Source organism: Lipotes vexillifer, unplaced genomic scaffold (assembly GCF_000442215.2).
Source record: "Lipotes vexillifer unplaced genomic scaffold, Lipotes_vexillifer_v1.1 scaffold23, whole genome shotgun sequence".
NCBI lineage: Eukaryota > Metazoa > Chordata > Mammalia > Artiodactyla > Lipotidae > Lipotes > Lipotes vexillifer.
The window spans coordinates 3,847,871-3,867,042 of NW_006796283.1; the positions used below are offsets into that span (position 1 = coordinate 3,847,871).

The window sequence follows — 19,172 nt, forward strand, 5'->3', positions numbered from 1 at the left end:
TTCAGCAGCTTCCAGCTCACTCACCCTGCTCATGGTGGAGCCGGTAAGCGCTAGAACCCGTCCCCTGAATGCTTTGTTTCAGCAATCGTTTCCGCTGCCTTATGCTCTGTTTTACATTGTGAAAACCCTGCCTGATCTTCTGGACGCTGTTCTGTGTCTGCTCGGGTGTCTTCCTCCTGTGGTGGCCATCTCTGGGTCCAATCCTCGTCTCCGCTCTGGGGCCTAGGAAGGCGCACAGAGGCCCAGGGAGGGCCAGCCCCATGGGGGCAGGACGGCGTCAGCCTGGGGAGCCCTCTCGGCCCCCAGGCTGGAGGATGGCATCTTCCAGCCGGAGGTGTCGGCGGGCACGGCTGCCCTCAGCCTGTCCACTGCCACCAGAAGCCCCGTCACTGACAGCCAGGGCATACCACGTTGCCGAAAGTGGGAAATCTATGACTCTCCTCAGATGTCACCATCGTCAGGGCTCCGTCCTGTGGTGGGGAGTGGGCGGAGGAGGGTCCTCGGTCTCCCATGAAGTTGCAGGGCTCGGCCCACAGCAGGCTGACGGGAGGTGGGTGGTCGGCACTGGGACCTGCTGTCCCAAGAGCGGCCCATCCCTTGGCCTCAGAGCACACCTCCCACACCACACAGGGCCTGACCTCCACGATCAGTCACAAACACAGGCTTCTGGCCAAGAAGCCGGCCCAGGCACAGTCCACATGTGACAGATACCCCGTCAGGTGACGTGCTGCATGGGGTCCTCCCCGCATTACACTCCGACCCTCCAAGCGCCACTGGACCCACATGGGCACCATCATTCAGGCTGTGGTGACAACCGGCTTCCCTTCTGGTTTCCTGCTCTGTGTCTCCTCCTTTTCCTTTTTAAAAAAATTTCCAGCGTTGATCGTTTAAAGAAAGAGCAGTCTGTATGGCCTTCAGCAAGTCCCCGGCCTGAGAGGGACAGGCTGGACCCCCCACGTCTCACTCCCCCCGCAGTGGCTGCTCCCGCTCCAGGTAAGGGCGACCACAGAGCCATCCCACAGGTGACCATGATCAGGAGGCCAGAATCTGCGGAGGTGAGGTTGGCATAAAGGGCCTGGACAACAGGAGTTCCCAACCACTGACCCCAACTTGACTACAGCAGTAAATCAAAACCAGTAAATCATAATCCAGACTGCCAGCAACGCACGAACAGCATCATCCATCCCGCTAGTCCCAGCCTGCCTGGGGGCCTCCGACCACCCCTCAAGCTCCCCACACCCAAACCCGGGAGTTCATCGGGTGGAGCGGCCACCCTGACCCAGACCAGAGAGAAATGGGCCCAGCCACGCCCTCTCGACTTGGCCTGGGATGGAGGTGGACAGCGTCTTACACCAGTTCTGCCCGCTCTGGGGTCCCGAGAGCTCCAGGGTCACAGTGTTGGTGGCATGTGCCCTCCCAACCAGCGACTCACAGCGTGTCATGCCTGGCAGGCGGCCAAGCCCCTGCATGGTCACCCACGTGGCCTCCAGCACTTGGCAGGGGGCGTGCTCAGAGCCCAGCACCAGTGAATCCCTGCACACAGGGCAGCCTTGAGCAGGAGTCCCGACAGGCCTGCCCACCAGGGAAGCTGCGTGCCCGCCGCCTCTGTCCCCAAATCCCAGCCCTAGACGGGTGCGCTGCTCAGACATCCTCCCTGCAGAGCCAGCACAAGGTAGAAGCAAAGACACGTTGGGAGCTGAGAACAGGCCCCGCTCTGCAGGGCCCTGGGGGCTCCAGGTGGGAGGCGGGAGGGCTGCTGCCAGACTGAGCAAGAAGCCTGCAGGGCTTCAACCACATGGACCTCAGCACGAGGTGTGTGTACACTCATGTTGCGGGGAAGTTAAACACATAAGAAGCAGACAGCAGAGTATAACTTGAAGCAGGTCCTGGTCCCACCAAGACTGGCACCGGGCAGGAGGGGCCCCTCTCCCTGCCTGCAGGTGCCCGCCTGCTGGTGGCCTGAGCTCCAGGGAGGACGCCCCAGCCCTGACTAAGCGCTGTGGGCCTCCTGGGGACCAGGAAACAGGAGGGTGCTCCCAGGGAGCCCGGGGGTCTCTGGGGGATGCTCACCAGCCTCCCCCTCTCAGGGAGCACAGCCGGAGAAACTACGGGCCACTTGCAACCGTCGCGTGAGCGCCAGGCTGCATCTTCCCAGCAGGGGGCGCTGGAGGGACATGGCAGGAGCCAGCAGGCGGGGAGGGGACGTGGGAACACGGGGACCTTCAGCCTTCCTAGCTCGGCGCTCACCAGAGTTGGCACTTCTGTACAAGAGCCTCCCCATCTGATCTGCCCTGGGGCGGGCGGGCAGGCGGCACCTGGTGGAAGCGAGGCCTCTCAGAGGAAGAGCTTCACCCTGCCCGGCCAGGCGGCCGCTCACCAGGAAGGGCAGGGAAGGGGTCAGTGACCAGGGCTGCAGGCGAGGTGCCCAGTCCTGGCCTGAAGGATGAGACACTCCCGGTTACTGGAGACCAGTTCTGCCACACGACCAAAGCAGATGTACAAGAAAGCTGCACGGTCGGCCCCTGAACCCCGGGGGCGGGGGGGGGATGGGCAGGACACAGTCACCCAGTCGAAGGCCCCCCCACCACCACCACACTGTGTACCACTGAAAAAAACCGGCACATAAGCGAAGCCATGCAGCTCACACCCGTGCTGTTCAAGGGTCGATGGTACAGTAAAACTGGCCCCCAAAGGGATAAACAATCAACAGTAAGAGGACAAAGGCTGTACTTTCCATGTATTCAGACTTTGTCCCCGCCTGGAAAATCCCACTTGCAAAACGTTCTTCAGTTTCCCACCTGCCTGGCGCCTTGTGCTGAGACGCCAACCGTCCCCCAGGCCTGCTGGAGGCCGCCTTCACGGCCAGCACCCCGCAGACACCCCCGAGGACGCCGCGCCCGCCTGTGCTCGGGCAGGGACATCCCAGAGGACGACACCGACCTGCAGGCCCCCAGCACCCAGGAAGCCGCACCCAACAGTGACACCACGCCCTCCAGTACCAGAGCTGGCTCGGGCACCCAAGCCTGAGCTGGGCCTGTCTCTTCTGCACCCAGAGCCCGAGGCACAGGGTCCCTGCGAGGACTCCCACCTCCTCTGCCCTCCTCCCCGGCCCAACCCCTCCCTTTGTGGAGGACCCCGCGGAGGTCGAGCCGCCTGCCCCGGACCTCAGCCATACCCCAGCCGGCACCACCAACCCCGCCAACCTGCTTCACCAGCCTGCAACTACCCCAGGTCTCTGCTCAGTGGCTGCGGGCCCGGGGCGCACCCGCCTGGGGGTCGCCCCGTGCAGGAGGCATTGTGAGTGAAGACGTTCATTCCAGGCTGTTCCCCCTGCCATTTCTCCCTCTCACATTTATCTCATTCCTGTACCTGCCATTTTCCTGAGACCTGACACAAACCCTCACGTGCAGCAAAGCCCCCTGCCCTCCGCCCGATCCTGGCAGGACCTCTGCTCCTTCCCCCGTGGCTGCATCCTGGGGGACCCAGGCCCCTTCGCGGCTCTGCAGATCCACCCCACACCTGCCCCTGGCTTTGGGGGTCTGCAGTCAGATGACCGGCAGGCGGGGAAGGCCCAGGACAGCAGGACCAAGAGGAGGGGTGTGAGCCGGCTGGCAAAGGGGCCGGGTTCTTGCCTGGACCCAGCACGTGTCCCTGCAGGCAGCTCGGATGGAACCAACCTGAATGCATGCGCACCACATGGTGGTGAGCAGCACACCCGCAGCGCACGCGCAGGGGGACTGCGTGCCTCCTGCTCATTCTCACAGCTCCCTTTGGCCTCCATTTCAAACAACTGGGTCTAATTTATGTGCTTCTGCAGCCCTGAGGGGAAACACGTTTATCCTCCCATGTGAAGTTCTCCAGAGGCTCTCCTTGAGGGAGAGGAGACCGTGCTCACACGCATGGGAGGCCCCTGGGCAGGATGGGGCTGGGGGAACGTGGCTTCTGTGCACACTTGCGGGAATCCTCTGCCTGGGAATCTGCCCTGTCAGCTGTGAGTCAGCCCCTCCCGGGTCCGTGCGGCAGGACTGGGGCGCCGGGGGGCGGGTGGGTACCTGTGTCCGAGTCCTTCTGCTCTCCATTGGCGCCCACAGTGAAGGGCAGCTTCCGCTTGGTCGTTCGCTCTCTCACCTCCTTCCCGCCATCAGTGCGGTCCAGCTTTGGGGTCTTGGTTAGAGAAACTTTATCTTTATCCTGGAAGAGAGAGTGACGCTTTCAGACGTTGGCCCCAAGTTAGACTCTCAAAGTCCTCAGGTCTACCAGGACTTCACGTGCCAGGAAAGCAAGTCTCTTATTTGGGCAATGGACACCCCTCCTGCCCACCAGGCTCAGAGGCACCCACGGCCCTGCCACCTCTCGCTGCCTCCTGCCTCATGTTCCCAGAGATGGACTCAGTAACGGGGAAAACGCACCTTCAGAGGGGCCTCTGCTGACAAACAGAGCCCGCCCTCCACTGGGAACTCTCCCCGCGACCGTGAACAAAGGGGCCCGGCCTCGCACCGAACGGGAGAGTATGTCTGCCCTGAGATGCTGGCTCCCCTCCAGCGTGTCGTCCCTCGCCTGCCCTGGGCCTGAGCCACCTCTGGCCACCACAGGCCTGTGACACTGCAGGGCCGTCTTTGGGACGGATCTTGCAGCCGCAGCAGCCCCGGAGCAGAGCCCAGGGCAGGCGACCCAGCCCAGAGCAGGAGCTGGCTGGAGGGCGGTCAGCTGTGGCCATCGCTCCCGGCCCTGCTGACCTGTAAGGACCCAGGAGCCCGAACTCCAGCCTCAACCTGGGAGTCCTGCCGGGCATCTGCCTCGCCTGCCACCGTCTGCAGAACAGGGGGAAGCGCCACCGGGGGGGGGGGCTCGGGATGTGACACGCCCCGCACAGAAAGGGCAGCACGCAGAGCCCTGAGGGTGGGGTGGGGGCGCTCAGCAGAGCCTCAGGCTAACCAGCGCCCCGGCTCGTCTGCCCACAGTGCACCGCATGGGCCAGCCAATCTGCGTTGCTGACATGGAGGACGGCACTGCTACCGCCAGGCGGCCCCTTCTCCAGCAGCAGGCTTACTTTCTGGAATCCACCCCGGGGAGGCGGAGGCAAACACACGGCCCTCACAGCAGCCCTCACGGCACTGGTGCATCGGGTGCTCCTGGGAGGGGACGCCCAATCCTGAGCGGCGCGAGTCCTGTCTCCCAGGGCCCTGAGAGTCCTCCACTTGACTGCCACGCCGTGCCGTCCAGTCTCAGCAGGCAACGAGACACCCTTGGGTGACCAGGGAGGCCCCACCACAACACCCCGCCAGCTCCGAGGGCACCTGGAGCGCGAAGAGGGACCAGCAGGCAGAGCCCGAGCCTCGGCCGAGCCGGTGCCAGGGGCACCAGGACACAGGCCCGCTTGTCACCACCTGCACGCACCTCCCCCACCCCCGCCACCCCTGCCAGGAGAACAGCACCCACCAGTGACAGCCCCAAACTGTAATAAGCAACTTGCCACCGAAAAAAATCCCGGTCCAGCTGGTTAATCTGATCGACAGACACAAAAAAAGATAACACAAATCACAATAACAACGTATTCAGAAATGCAAGACATTAAAAAATCAATGTAGTTCACCACACTAAGAAAATAAAGGACGGGGACTTCCCTGGTGGTCCAGTGGCTAAGACTCCACGCTCCCAATACAGGGGGCCCAGCTTCGATCCTTGGTCAGGGAACTAGATCCCACATGCCGCAACTAAGAGTTCACATGCTGCAACTAAGAGCCAGCGCAGCCAAATGAATATTTTAAAAATGCTTTTTTTAAAAAAAAGGATGGAAAATTATGATCATCTCCACAGCTGCAGAAAAGCCCTGAGGTCCTGAGACCAACTCCCAGCACACTGTGGGGAGGGACGTCCCCCACCTGACACAGGTTTGGTGCAGAAGATTGGGTGCCACCCCCGAGAGGGGGTTCAAGGCAGGAATGCCTATACTCACCACATCTACGGAAAAACTAAACCTTTTATTTAATGAGCAAAAGATCTGAACACGCACTTCTCAGAAAAAAATATCCATACAGCCAGTTAATGTTTGGAAAGGTGTTCGGCGTTGGGAAAACGCAAATTAAAACCAGGAGGCAACACCAGTACTCCCACAAGAATCGCTGACTGGACCGGCAGAGCAGTGGGCCTCGGACGCTGCTTGGGGCCACTCAAGAGTTTCTAACAAAGTCCGGGGAGTGAGTGGCGTGCCACACAAACTCACAGTTTTGTTCATAACAGTAAAAGAAAGAGCAGCTGCCCATCAAAAGGCAAATGGGTGCGTCCGCTCTGGTGCAGCCGCAGACGGAACGCTCCACAGCTGTGGGAAGATGCGGGTGGGCTGTGCCCCACCGTGACAACATGCCTCAGGGGGGCGTCTCCTCCACGGTCAGACCGGGCCAGCCCCACCCCCCTCTTCCTCCTGAGGGATAACAAGGAGTATTCATCTTACGATGCTGTGATTTTACACAGGAGAAAATCCAGAGGAATTTACAATTAAACTCTTCAAATTAATAAGTGAATGAGAAGCTCAATCACACAGAAAGTGATTGGTTTCTATATACTATAAACCCTTAGGAAATCATACTGAAATATTACATATTTATATCGAAAGACATTAAATACCTAGGAATGAATCTAACAAAAGGTGTTCAAGTCCTCTACATACACAATTACAAACATTACTGAGAGAACAGAAATTAGACTGATAAAAATGCAGGCACAGCATATCTCCCCAAACTCATCTTTACATTCAAAGCAATCCAATCAAAACCCAGCAGGCTTTGCGTGGAGATCAACCAGCTTTTTCCAGAATGTACGTGGAAATGCAGAGGGTCAAAGGTAGCAAGGACAATTCAGAAGAACAATGAAGATGTGCAGATTAACCTGCCAGGTATCAAGACTGTACAATTACAGAGTCACAACAGGTGGTCCTGGACCCAAGGGCCAAAGGTTCAGAGCAAAGAGCAGAAGCTGAGGCCCACCTGATTGGTGACAAGGGCTCCACTACAACCCAGCAGGAAAGGACAGTCTTCCTAGCGACAATGACCATGTGGACATCCACCGGGAAGAAAATAAACCTTGACCCTCCCTTACAGCACAAAACAAAAAATGAGTCCAGATGGATCACAGACGGAGAGCTTTGTAGAGCACGGTATAGGAGACAGTAGATGCCAGAAAAAAGCAAAGTAAACTGACATCACCAAGTGTTAGCACGGATGGGTCCACCTGACCTAGGCTTTGGGGGTGCAGAACTGTGCAGTCACTTTGACGAACTGTTAAACCCTATCTGCTGCCTCCATAGAAAAACCCCAATGTATGTATGTTCACATCACGCCTGGACTGGAAAGAACCCAGATATGTATCAGCACAGGAATCGGCAGAGAAGCTGCTTGAACGTCCATCCGATGGACACCACACAGCCACAGAGGAAGAGCCTCCTTCCAACAGCAAGGGCCTGTCCATCGGAAGGAAGCAGAGATCCCCACCATGAGTCCGCATCCCCTGTGGGTGGGGGCAGGGTGTTACCGTGGGGACTGCTTGTGGGGGAGGGGGGTGTCCCGAGAGCCTGGTCTGGATCATCGTGCTTCCAGGTTCTAGAAAGGAAATGTGCATTTCTCCTTCACTAAAAGTGCTCACGGAAAGCTCTGAACCCTCAGCCAGAGCAGAGCAGGGCACACCTCGCTGAGCCTCCCTCACTAGCACCCAGGCATCGTCACAGGGACCAACCGTGCACACTCCACAGTGCGTTTACTTCCTCAATGCTAAAAGGATGTCTAGACGTCAGGTTCGACCTCTATCAGGTTCAACCTCTATCAGTTCAACCTCCGTGTCAGACCCTGGCACACCCTGAAAACTGCCGGGGCAGGGAAACAAGCGCAGCCTGTGGCCCAGCAACCAGTGTCCCCCACGGATGCTTAGTCAGCTCCCACACACCACGTACAGAGAGACCAGGGCTGGCTCTTAACCCGCACCCCACACACCTGCCCTGGAACCACCTCGACTATGATTAACTGAGTCTCATCTGTAAATGACCAACAACGACAGAAGCCAGTAGGAATGAGGACTCTATCTGCTCCTCTTCAGCGGCTCAGATCTGCCTCAATTTCCCACAGTAAAGTTCTGCAGGTTTCAGGGTGCACATCTTTCATCAAATTAATCCCTAAACAGTCTGTAGCCTTTTTTTAGCGGTACGCGGGCCTCTCACTGTTGTGACCTCTCCCGTTGCGCAGCACAGGCTCCGGACGCGCAGGCTCAGCGGCCATGGCTCAAGGGCCCAGCCGCTCCGCGGCATGTGGGATCCTCCTGGACCGGGGCACGAACCCGTGTCCCCTGCATCGGCAGGCGGACTCTCAACCACTGTGCCATCAGGGAAGCCCTAGAGTCTGTAGCTTTGATGCCACTCTACCACACATGTGTTTTTAAACTTCCACGCCCGACCGCTGGCTGACAGCACTCAGAAAAGGCCCCCTGCACGCTGCTCTGGCCACAGCCTCGCTCCGCAGGCCTCGCGCCCCACCGCTTCCACGCACACCTCCTGGGCCTCCTCCACAGACGGCCCTGTTGTCTGGGGGAACGCAGCTGCCCTCCCCGCTCCAGTCAGGGTGCTCCTCTCTCTCAAGGCCTGACCCGTCCCTCTCCTGCGAAACCTGCGTGGACACCTGTGGTGTCACACAGCCATGTCCGGTGAGCATCCAGGGTGGACAGCACTGCCCTGTGGAGGGGAGGGGGTCGCAGCGGGTGGCGTGTGCTTCAGCCGGCATCCCGCAGACAGTGGGGCAGGGCGCGGGGCTGGCTCCTCAGCCAGGCACAGCTTGTCCCTCGGGCCTTTTTCTCTATCTCGCTCTCTGCAATCCCCAGCGTCACCGGGACCGCAGGAGTCCACCTGGGACGGCAGTACCCCGACCCCTTCGCTGCCACCAGAAGGCCTGTCTGGAGCCCCGAGAGGAGCGGGGGCTCCCAGGGGCTTTGCATCCATGGACCCCTGCCACCCTTCCTGTGAATTCAGCATTTGGACACAGCCTCCTACTCTCTCCTCGGTGGATTCCTCTGGGATTCCGGGAACCAGCGCTCCCAGAGTTTCCCAGCGCTGGGAGGAGCAGGGAGCCCGAGGCCTCTTCCCAGACCTGCTCGGGACAAAGCAGGGGACAAACCACGGGACAAAGCAGCAACGAGCCACACCCAGCTTCCACACTGAGGGCTTCTCTGAACGTCCTCCTCCTGGATCAAGGGGGGGCCGGGCACAGGCCACAGCACCCCACGCAGAGCACGGGCGAGGCCACCTTTGCAAGTGGGCCCTCCCTCAGGAAGCCTGTGTGTCTGTAACTCCTACAGACCAGCCTGGGGGTCCCTCTAAGAACAGTCTGGAGGGAACACTGGGTGACTGTCACAGCTTGTGGAGCACACAGCACACACCCCCGAGCCCAGGGCACCAGCACATTAACAGGACACGATGCAGATTTACAACCCATTTTCCTATTCACATTGGCAACAAGCAAACGGGGAGTACAATTAACCAGCAGCATTTCAAGTCAGGACCACTCGCACAGCTACCGTCAGATTCGGTCTGCCAGCAACCATATGGCAGGAACCCATGGTCCTGAGGGACAGACCGTGGGGCCGAACTGGGGTTCTCTCAGACAGCAATTTCTGTCCACGGACCTAGTGGTTAAAGCTCCGCTTTGGCCCCCGAATAACAAACATCCTTAAAAAAAGCCAGACGTGTCCTCCACAGCCACCCAGCACAGCAGTTCCTCCACTGCCGCCCAAAGAGGGCCTCCCGGCACAGACGTCGCCCACTGCAGAGGGACAAGCAACAGCGGCACCCCCAGCCCTCCCCCAGGCCCGGACGGGGCCCACGCGGAGTGGTGGGGGCGGACGAGCTCACCTTTTTCCCGGGCTGCTTCTCCACCATGTCGCTGCTCAGGGAACGCTCCTCCTGCTGTGGGGTTCTAGAACACCCACCCTTGGGCATCGTTTCCTCCTCACCAGGCCTTCATTCACGCCGCCATCGCTTCATCGTCAACCGTCTGCTTAAAAACAGAGGACACGGGGTTAAGGTCCAGTGACCCCACATGAAACCCAGGTGCCTCCAGTCGGTGATGCACGATGCATGGACGCAGCAGCCTTCTGAAGGGGCCGCTCCTGATGCACCGGCCCGGCAGGCAGCCCTGGCAGCGGCACGTCTACGCTCCACGAGGGAGAACAGCAGAACCCCGGGGTGCACGCGGGGCCCTGCTCCAGGGGTCAGGCGCCACACATGCTCGGCGGCAGCACCCTCTGCCCACGGGCAGGGTCACACCTCGAGGTCCAGGGGATCACGCCCACCACCCTCTCGGCCACCTGCCGTCACCTGCAAAACAGCCCCCTGCCCCCACCCCCAACAGAAGGTCAGGATGAGGGCTACTCTGCCACTCAGAAAGCACCCAGCACCCCGAACTCCCCAACTCCCGCAAGTAAAATGTCCAGAAGGTGACACCACTGGGGAACGCCCGGAGGGTGTCAGGCAGCTTGGTGCCCACTCCTGCACGTGGGTCTGAGGCCTTGGCCCCTGCATTTCCCAGGACACATGCTGTGGTTATCGTGTTTTCTGTATTTTATGTTTTGGCATCTTCAGTTTGCTTTCTGGGGACAGACCGCCCTCCCACCAGGGTCAGCCCTTTCTTGGCAATGGCGAAGAGCCCCCAACAAAACCACCCACCACCCCACCTACCTCTCACACGCATCCCAGCTACGACGTAACCAGAGACCACCCCACAGCCTGCGGAACTGTCCACTCCGCCCACCGCCTTCCCCATGGACCCCAGTGGAGACTCTGGCCGACTCGCCTCTCAATCCTGTCTGCTGCTCCCAACAAGCCCGGTGCTTCCCTGGTGGCCGTGCCGGCACAGCCAGGCGCTCTGCACCTGTGCGTGGAGTCGTCTCTGCCTGTGGCCACACTGACCCGCCCCGCTCCTGCCCGACGTGGACAGCTCTCCCCCCACCCCACCCCCCGTCCTCCTGTGCTTGCTCCACAAATCACATCCGGGGTGCGTGCTGCACTCAGCAGAGGGAACAGGGAAAAGTGCGGCGTCTGCTCCGTCCTCCTGAAAGCCTTCCTCTCAGATGTCCTCCTCACAGGGTCGGAGAACAGTTCACACAAACCGAATCACACCTCTGGCGCCTTGCCGTGTTGGACGAGGTGTTTTGTAAATAGCTCACCCGGAATTAAACAGCCTCTACTCTGTATGGTTTTGGAAACACACTGTTCAGAAGCGTTCTGGAGTGGCAGCTCCGACCTGCCCTTCACCAGCCTCTGGAGAACCTGTCTCCTTTTCCACGTTAACGGACCAAAGGTTCCCAGCGTGTCCCCTTGCTTATCCACTGGCCAACACAAATCTAACTGTAGTCAGTGGAGGGACCACGCCACCTCCTGACACCGCCTCTGCAGCGCACCATGCAGCTGGGCCGGGCTCTGCCTCCACACGCTCCCTCCCCGTGGCTGCGGCGGGAAATGATGGTTCCTATCTGCGCTTGAAACTGTGAACGCCAAGCTCTCTTCCAGTTTTCCACGACCAAACTGGGCTGTCTCAGCCTGAGGAATGGCATGTCAGAGCCTGACTCAGGACAGCTGCTGAATCTCAGGGCTACCTGGGAACTCATCAGCAATGTTTCCACAGAAATTTAAAGATTATCCAGAAGTTAAAGTTTTGAAAACCTCCTGACTGCCTGCTCCCAAGATGGAAACTCAGGCCAAAGAGCCATGGACGTGCGACGCTCGCGCCCCCAGACGCGAAGCCCCCAGACGCGAAGCCCCGAGTGTGTGGAGCCAGGCAGCGCACGCCGGGCAGACCCACGAGTCCCGGACCCCGACCTTGCCGCGTCCAAACCAGGAGGGCGCGTGGAGGGCCGGCCCAGGCCTCAAAAGCTGATGTGGCCAAGTGCCCCGCGGCGGCTCTGGCCTTTCCTGGGAAGCCCTGCACGAGCTGCCCAGAGGCTGGGGGCAAGAGGGGGGCCCGCTCCTCCAGGGCCTCGGCGCCCACGGCGGCCCCCCCAGGTGCACCCCCAGCTTCTGGAAACACCGGCAGACCCTGCGGCTCCTCTAGCGCCTCCTGCTCCACTGCTGTCGTCGGCGTGAAATTTCAACATACACCCGCGTGCACGTCTCCGACCCGGGATCTGGCACGTCCCTGCCACCAGGAGACACTCGCCACTGCCGTCATTTTGGGCGCAATCCACTAGCTGACGGAGGAGGCCTGCGCCTCACCAGGACATCTGTGTTGGCAGCTGGCCCCGAGTGCCAGGTCTCCACTCATTCCTGAGGAGGGACAGGGCTCGATGGGCCCAGGTCCGCCCCAGCTGTGTCCCGGTCTCACAGGGTCCTCTCCCCTACGTGCCCAGCGGGACCCTCCCTGAGGCTGCCCAGTCCCTCGGGCTCCACACCACCCTGCGCCCCTCCGCTGGGCAGCCTCTCCTTCCCGCCTGCCTGTCCTGGGCCCAGGGACACGTCCATTCACAGGGGCTGGCAGGACAGACATCCTTGTCAAGAGGCCTCGTGTCACAACGAGGCGTGTCCCTCCCCAAAGGCGCTCTGAGCGCCCGTGGGCAGACCCAGCCCCGTGGGCACCGCAACAAGCAACTGCCCCGACCACGGCACCCTCCTCCTTCCCGACACAACTCGGCCCTGCGAGTCCCTCTCCGTGGGCAAGAGGCGCAACTCTCGGGGGGAGAGGCTCCCTCCAAACTAACCCTGAGGTAGGTGGGTGGCTGCACCCCTGCCACACCCGCCGTTCAGCAAACTCCTGCCTTTGCGAGTGACAAGCTAAAAGCAAGACACGAGGGGGAACCTGAATGCAACTTTACTGGCCTCGTGGGGATCAAAGCTGGAACCTGAGTGGAAAAGGCCACAGCACCGTGGGCCCCAAATCCACGGACAGGGAGAGCCCGGCCCCGCAGCTCCAGGAGGGAAGGCGCAATGGGGCGGGACGAGGGCCCACCGCCTGCCGACCTGTGCCAGCCACCCCCACCCCAGCGGCCTCGTCCCCGCAAGCTGCGACCACAGGGGCAGAGAAGGCAGCTGGGAGGGAGGCTCAGAGCAGGGCCCGGAGGGACAAACACACACAAGAGCAGGGTGAACAGGGGCTAGAAAGAGACCGAGTCAGTAGCAACCTTGGCTTCAAAAGAGTCTAGAAAAATTCAGAGACAGAAGAAAAGACTCACAAATTTTAAAACGAGAGAATACGCTAAGTCCTAGAGAAGCGATCCAGAAAGCCCACTGTCACAGCAAGGCAAAGACGCTGCCCGAGGAGGAACCAGAGACAATGGCCCAGGACAGGACCCCAGCCAAAGGGCAGGAGCCCACTGAGCCCCGCCTCTCCCGCACGGGGGCCTCTGTGCAGGGGACGCGGACACAGCGCGGCAACGGTCCCGAAAAACGATTTCCAGACTCAAAACACCAAATGTAGCCACACTGGCAACCAGGGTAACACCAAAGAAAGGCACTTCCAAGCCTGCAGAAAAGTCCCCCTGCCCCTCCCCGTCCTTCGAGCCTGTGGGTGGGGGGTTGCCCCCACCCACAGGCAAGGGCAGCCGCAGGCACAGCCCAAGCCTCTCCTGCGGGGTCAGAGCTGAGCTCCAAGAATGGTTTGAATTTAAATCCTTGGGGGCCAGAAAATCAAGACTAATATTTTGTAAACCAGAAAAACTGCATGGAATTAGAATTTCTGTGTCCAGAAGTAAGGTCTCCCTGGACAGAGACCGCACCCAGAGCACTATCGTGGGCTCCACAAGGGACACTGTGGCCTATCGGTGTCACCCGAGGGCCCCAGGACGCCCCAAGCCCTCTCCAGCTGGTGTGGCCCAGCACCCGCTGTCACGTGACCGCGGTGAGCCAGCCGGCGTCCCTAGCGCTGCCTCGATAAAGCAGCAAACATCGTCCACTCTGTCCCTCTGCAAACCCTACTCCCTGCCCTCCCGACACTCTGAGCAGACGGACGGTGGGGCTGGCGGGACTGCACTGGGCTCTGGAAAAGCCCCTGCGGCGGGGCTGTGGCCACACCGGCTGCGCTTTCATGGGGCACAACTGCTACTTGAAAGACTCTCTCAGACAAACTGTGATTATTAAGGACCGGTAGGTGTTTTCTCAAACATGAACAAACTGAGGCCATGGCTTCAAGTAAAACTAACAGGAGTTGAGGCCACAGCAACAAAATCTGAGCTCTCACATGAATTCTGGGAAACCTGTATCCCTTCCATTAGCTTCCTAGCACCCAGCCTGAAGACGGGTCAAATGAGGTTGGTGGTGATCATGGACCGCCCACATTTGGGAGACCCACACACCTCAGGGGACCAGTGCTTCACAAGGGAGCCCCCAGGGTCTTCAGATCCCCCGAGTCCAGTCGGAGGAGAACCCACCCTCACGTGGAGGCTCCCAGGCGACTCCCTGTTCCCTATACATGTCTGTGAGAGGCTGGATCGTTTTCACACACTTTGAGCAAAACTGCAGAACGCAACAAACGGAGTAAAGGTGCCAGGTATTAGAAAGAGCTGCAGCTATATGAAACAATGCCACTCTTCTCACTAAACTTCTGTTTTCTCTTATAAAATAGTTACTTTTCGGTAAAAGTTCAGTGAAGTTTACTGTGGGGTCCTCACTGCAAACCCCCAGGTGTGTAAGGGACTCAGGGCCCAGCAGCTGAGCACCAGTACAGAGGCTCCTGGGCAGAGGGAACCCAGCTGGAGGTACTTGCTGTCAGGAAACAAAGTGCAAACCAGGGGCAGCGGCTGCGAAACCATAAAATGACTCCCGTACAGAAACCCAAATTGGCATAAGAAAAAAAAGGAAAAGGTCTTTAAAAAAGAAAGAACTTGGAACTTCCCTGGTGGTGCAGTGGTTAAGAATCCGCCGCCAGTGCAGGGGGTCACGGGTTCGAGCCCTGGTCCGGGAAGATCCCACATGCCGCAGAGCAACTAAGCCCGTGCGCCACAACTACTGAGCCTGCGCGCTAGAGCCCGCGAGTCACAACCACTGAGCCCGGGAGCCACAACCACTGAGCCCACGTGTCACAACTACTGAGCCTGTGCTCTACTGCCCACGTGCCACAAACTACTGAAGTCCGCGCGCCTAGAGCCTGTGACCCGCAACAAGAAGCCACCACAATGAGAAGCCCGTGCACTGCAACCAAGACCCAATGCAGCCAAAAACAAACAAACAAACAAATAAATCTTCCTTCCAAAAAAAACAGAAAGAAAAAAGAACTCATGCTAATAAACTTAAAGTGAAAAGGAAAGGACTTCAAATTGCATAAATAAATAATAATTTAAAAAATTAAAGTCAAAGTTAAAAAGCTGAAGAACAGTACTGACACAGCCTGATGCTGACAAGGGCCGACCGACAGGCCAAGCGCATGTGCACGGTGACCCATGTTCCGACCAAGGAGCCCCCCTCCTGAGCCCCCCGGCAGAGTCTATGCAGAGACATGAAGGTGCTTCCCACTCACCCCCACAGAGAACCCGACTCCAGACACCGAAGACCAGAGCAGAACAGGCTGCTGGACAACAGGGTAGAGAACACCTTCACAACCTCAAGGTAAAGAAAGAGCCCGCAAAACCGGAAACACTAACCATAACGGCGAAGTCTGAAAATTCTGACACTTTATTTTTAAATTTTATTTATTTATTTATTTTTGGCCGCGTTGGGTCTTCGTTGCTGCGCGTGGGCTTTCTCTAGTGGCGGCGAGCGGGGGCTACTCTTCGTTGTGGTGCGTGGGCTTCTCATGGCAGTGGCTTCTCTTGTTGCAGAGCACAGGTTCTACGCATGCGGGCTTCAGTAGTTGTGGCACGTGGGCTCAGTAGTTGTGGCTCACGGGCTCTAGAGCACAGGCTCAGTAGTTGTAGCTCATGGGCTTCACTGCTTCGTGGCATGTGGGATCTTCCCGGACCAGGGCTCGAACCCGTGTCCCCTGCAGTGGCAGGCGGATTCTTAACCACTGCGCCACCAGGGAAGCCCAGATTCTAACACTTTAAAAACGACAAGTTTTGTTCATTAAAGGTCACCTTCCCACAAAAGAGAAGAATTTTCTACACACATAACTGACAAAAATCTCTTATCCAGCATCTATGAAGAGCTCCCACAAACCAGTAAGGAAAAGAGAAAACGTCCACTACAAAAGATGGAAGTGAGACTCAGGCCTTTCAACAAAAGAGGAAATCCAGATGAAAAACTGATCAGCTTCTTTAACCAACAGGAAAATGCAAACAAAACCCAAAATAAGCTATAGAGCATCAGTGAAGATGCAGAACAGAGGAAACGACGCATCCTGATGCGAGCGCGAGCGGAGCCACAGGACCCACCGCGCCCCACCGCGCACACGTGCCCAACAGCCCACAGCTCCTGGGGCGACACCCAGAGGCCACGCCAGCGCAGGACGCAGGCCTGTACCGCACGCGCCAGCAGCCCCTGTGGGAGCCTGCAACAACCCAACCATCTCACAAGTCAAGGCAAAAAAAAGTTACATTGTATGTTTCCCTAAGTTTCTGAAAACAGTGCTGAGGGATGCACTGCTCAGCTGACAAGACTATTAAAAACATCAAGCGGTGACCACTGTAAGTAAAAGTCTGGAGGAGGGTGGGATGGGCAGTCATGCCTGGGAGTGTGACCTGGAGTTTTCTACACAAAAGTCACATGTGTGTGTTCTTTGTGAGAATGAAATTGTACATTTTTATTTTGCAGACTTTTGGATATTATGTTACATTTCACAATAGTAAAATTTAAAACACGGTGTGTGTACCTGCTACACCCTGGCAGGCGCTTAGAAAGTGGAGGGCTAATTACCAGACCCTGTCGCAGGACGGTCTCCCTTCACGGGGCCCCATGCCCTGTGCAGAAGTGCAGCTCCCTGGACACAATGGGGCAACAGCTCAAGGCTCCCAGACTGTGGCGAGACCCACCCTCCCTTGCACAGAGCACACAAGCCACTGGAACTGCGCGGCCGGAATGGAAATGAAAACCTGATCAATTAACGGTGAACTAGGAAGGTTGGGCGGGAGCGGGGCGGGTTAAAACAGAGGAGGAAAAAGATGTCTTACAGAGAAGGGACCAAGCTGCAGAATAAATGAGAGGAGAAGACAGGGACAGGCCGGCACCCTGAGAGCCCCACAACGTGGTGACCAAGAGCATGGCAGGGGACGAGTCCACACCCCTCCACGGCTGCTCCACGGAGACAAAAGCACAAGCCAGAGAAACAGCAGACTGAGAACCCAGAGGAGGACAGCCCTGGGGAGGGACAGGATGGGAAAAGTGGCCCTGGGTGGGCACTACACCCACCCACCCGGCGGCTGCAGGACAAAAGGGGGGAAGATCCAGCACCGGGACCAGAGGGGGCCCCACAGGGTCACCACATGGAGAAGGCGACTAGAGAGGCTGGTGCAGCTATGCTTGTGTCAGAAACATGCAAACCTGGCTCTGTGTTTGAAAACCGACCCACGCAATCCACCACATTAACAGGCCAAAGAAGAATCACACAATCCTAACAACTGGTGCAGAAAAAATATTTAACAAATATCAAGGCTCATGATGAAGACTCTCGGCACAAGAGGGGTCCAGGGAACCCCTCAGAGTGAGCAGGAGGGTGGACAGCATCGTCGGCCAGCATCACCCCTAATAGTGAGACACGGGACACGGCTGCCCTCCCACCACTGCTTCTGGACATCTTACTGGAAGCACTAGCCAGTGAATGAGGAAGAAAGGAAATAAAAGGCAAACAGACTGGAAGGGAAGAAATAAAACTTTCTATGTGATAATGATGTGACTGTCTATCTAAAAAACTGCAAGGAATCTACCAAACTCCTGGCAACAGTGAGCTCAACAAGGTTGCAGAATATATACCAGATCAACACGAAAATCCACCACATGTCTACAAAGTAGCAAGAACATGTGGAAATAGAAAACACAACACCATTTACAAGTGCGTCAAATAAAACTGAAATGCTCAGCTATAAATCTAAATTTAAAAAAAGTATGAAAACCTGTACAAATTGTAGGAAAAAAAGAAAAAAAGAAAGAAAATCTTTAAGACCTCAAGCTAGGCAAACAGTTCTTAAGACATGACACCAGAAGTACCGTCCATTCACAAAGGGAAAAACTGGTCAACTGTATCTCAGTAAAATTAAAACCTTCTGCTCAGTGAAAGACCTAGTTCACAGGATGAAAAGGCAAACTGCAAATCACAAGTCAAAGGACTCGTATGAATAAAACAACAATCAAAACAACTGTAAACAACAAACATCCAATTAGAAAATGGACAAAAGACATGCAGAGACATTTCATCAAAGGAGAAACATGAGAGTGACAGCAACTCTGGGAACGTGCCCTGCAGACACAGCTCACCTACTGGGGGTTTCCAAAACCACACTCAGTCCCACAATTGTTGTAGCATGTTCAATAGCCACTTGTTAGAAAGTGAAATAACACATAACAGAAAATATCAGGAGGCATCACACACACCATCTCATGAAGAGTTATTTTGTGAACATGTTTCCAGGGTGTGTGTTAAGGGCAAAGACAGAAATAGACTGTTTTCCTAAATTATGCGAAGCTGTCAGGACACTTCAGAAACACTGGCCTGAGTAGTTAAGGACACAAATCTGTTGCTTTTCTATACACTAATAATGAACTATCAGAAAGAGAAAGCAAAAAAAAACCCATTTTGAATTGCATCAAAGAGAATAAAATACTGGGTTGACCAAGAAGTTCATTCAGGTTTTTCCATAACATCTTACAGAAAAACCCGACCGAACTTTTTGGCCAATCCAATACCTAGGCATAAACTTAACTATGGAGGTGAAAGACCTATACTCTGAAAACTATAGAACACTGATAAAGGAAATTTGAAGATGACGCAAAGAAATGGAAGGATATCCCATGCTCTTGGGTTGGAAGAATTAATACTGTTAAAACGGCCATATTACCCAAAGCAATCTACAGATTTAATGCAATCCCTGTCAAAATATGTCTGACATTTTTCACAGAACTAAAACAAATAATCCAATCCTAAAATTTACATGGAACCACAAATCTTGCCTAATTGCCAAAGCAATCTTGAGGGAAAAAAGAACAAAGTGGGAGGCATCATGCTCCCTGACTTGAGACCATACTATAAAGCTCCAGTAATCAAAACAGTATGGTACTAACACAA

The 19,172-nt window shown here is 56.8% G+C and overlaps 1 protein-coding gene across 1 annotated transcript in view; it reads right to left on the reverse strand.

Moving 5' to 3' along the window:
• ANKRD11 (ankyrin repeat domain 11) overlaps positions 1–10,029 on the reverse strand; it is a 31,329-nt gene extending 21,300 nt beyond the window's left edge. Inside the window, exons 1-2 of the mRNA XM_007468445.1 lie at positions 9,887–10,029; positions 4,053–4,191 (exon numbers count right to left, since the gene is read on the reverse strand). Coding sequence (XP_007468507.1) covers positions 4,053–4,191; positions 9,887–9,973 — 226 coding nt within the window. The 5' untranslated portion in view covers positions 9,974–10,029. The remainder of the gene's footprint in view (positions 1–4,052; positions 4,192–9,886) is intronic.
• Between the last annotated feature and the right edge of the window lie 9,143 nt (positions 10,030–19,172).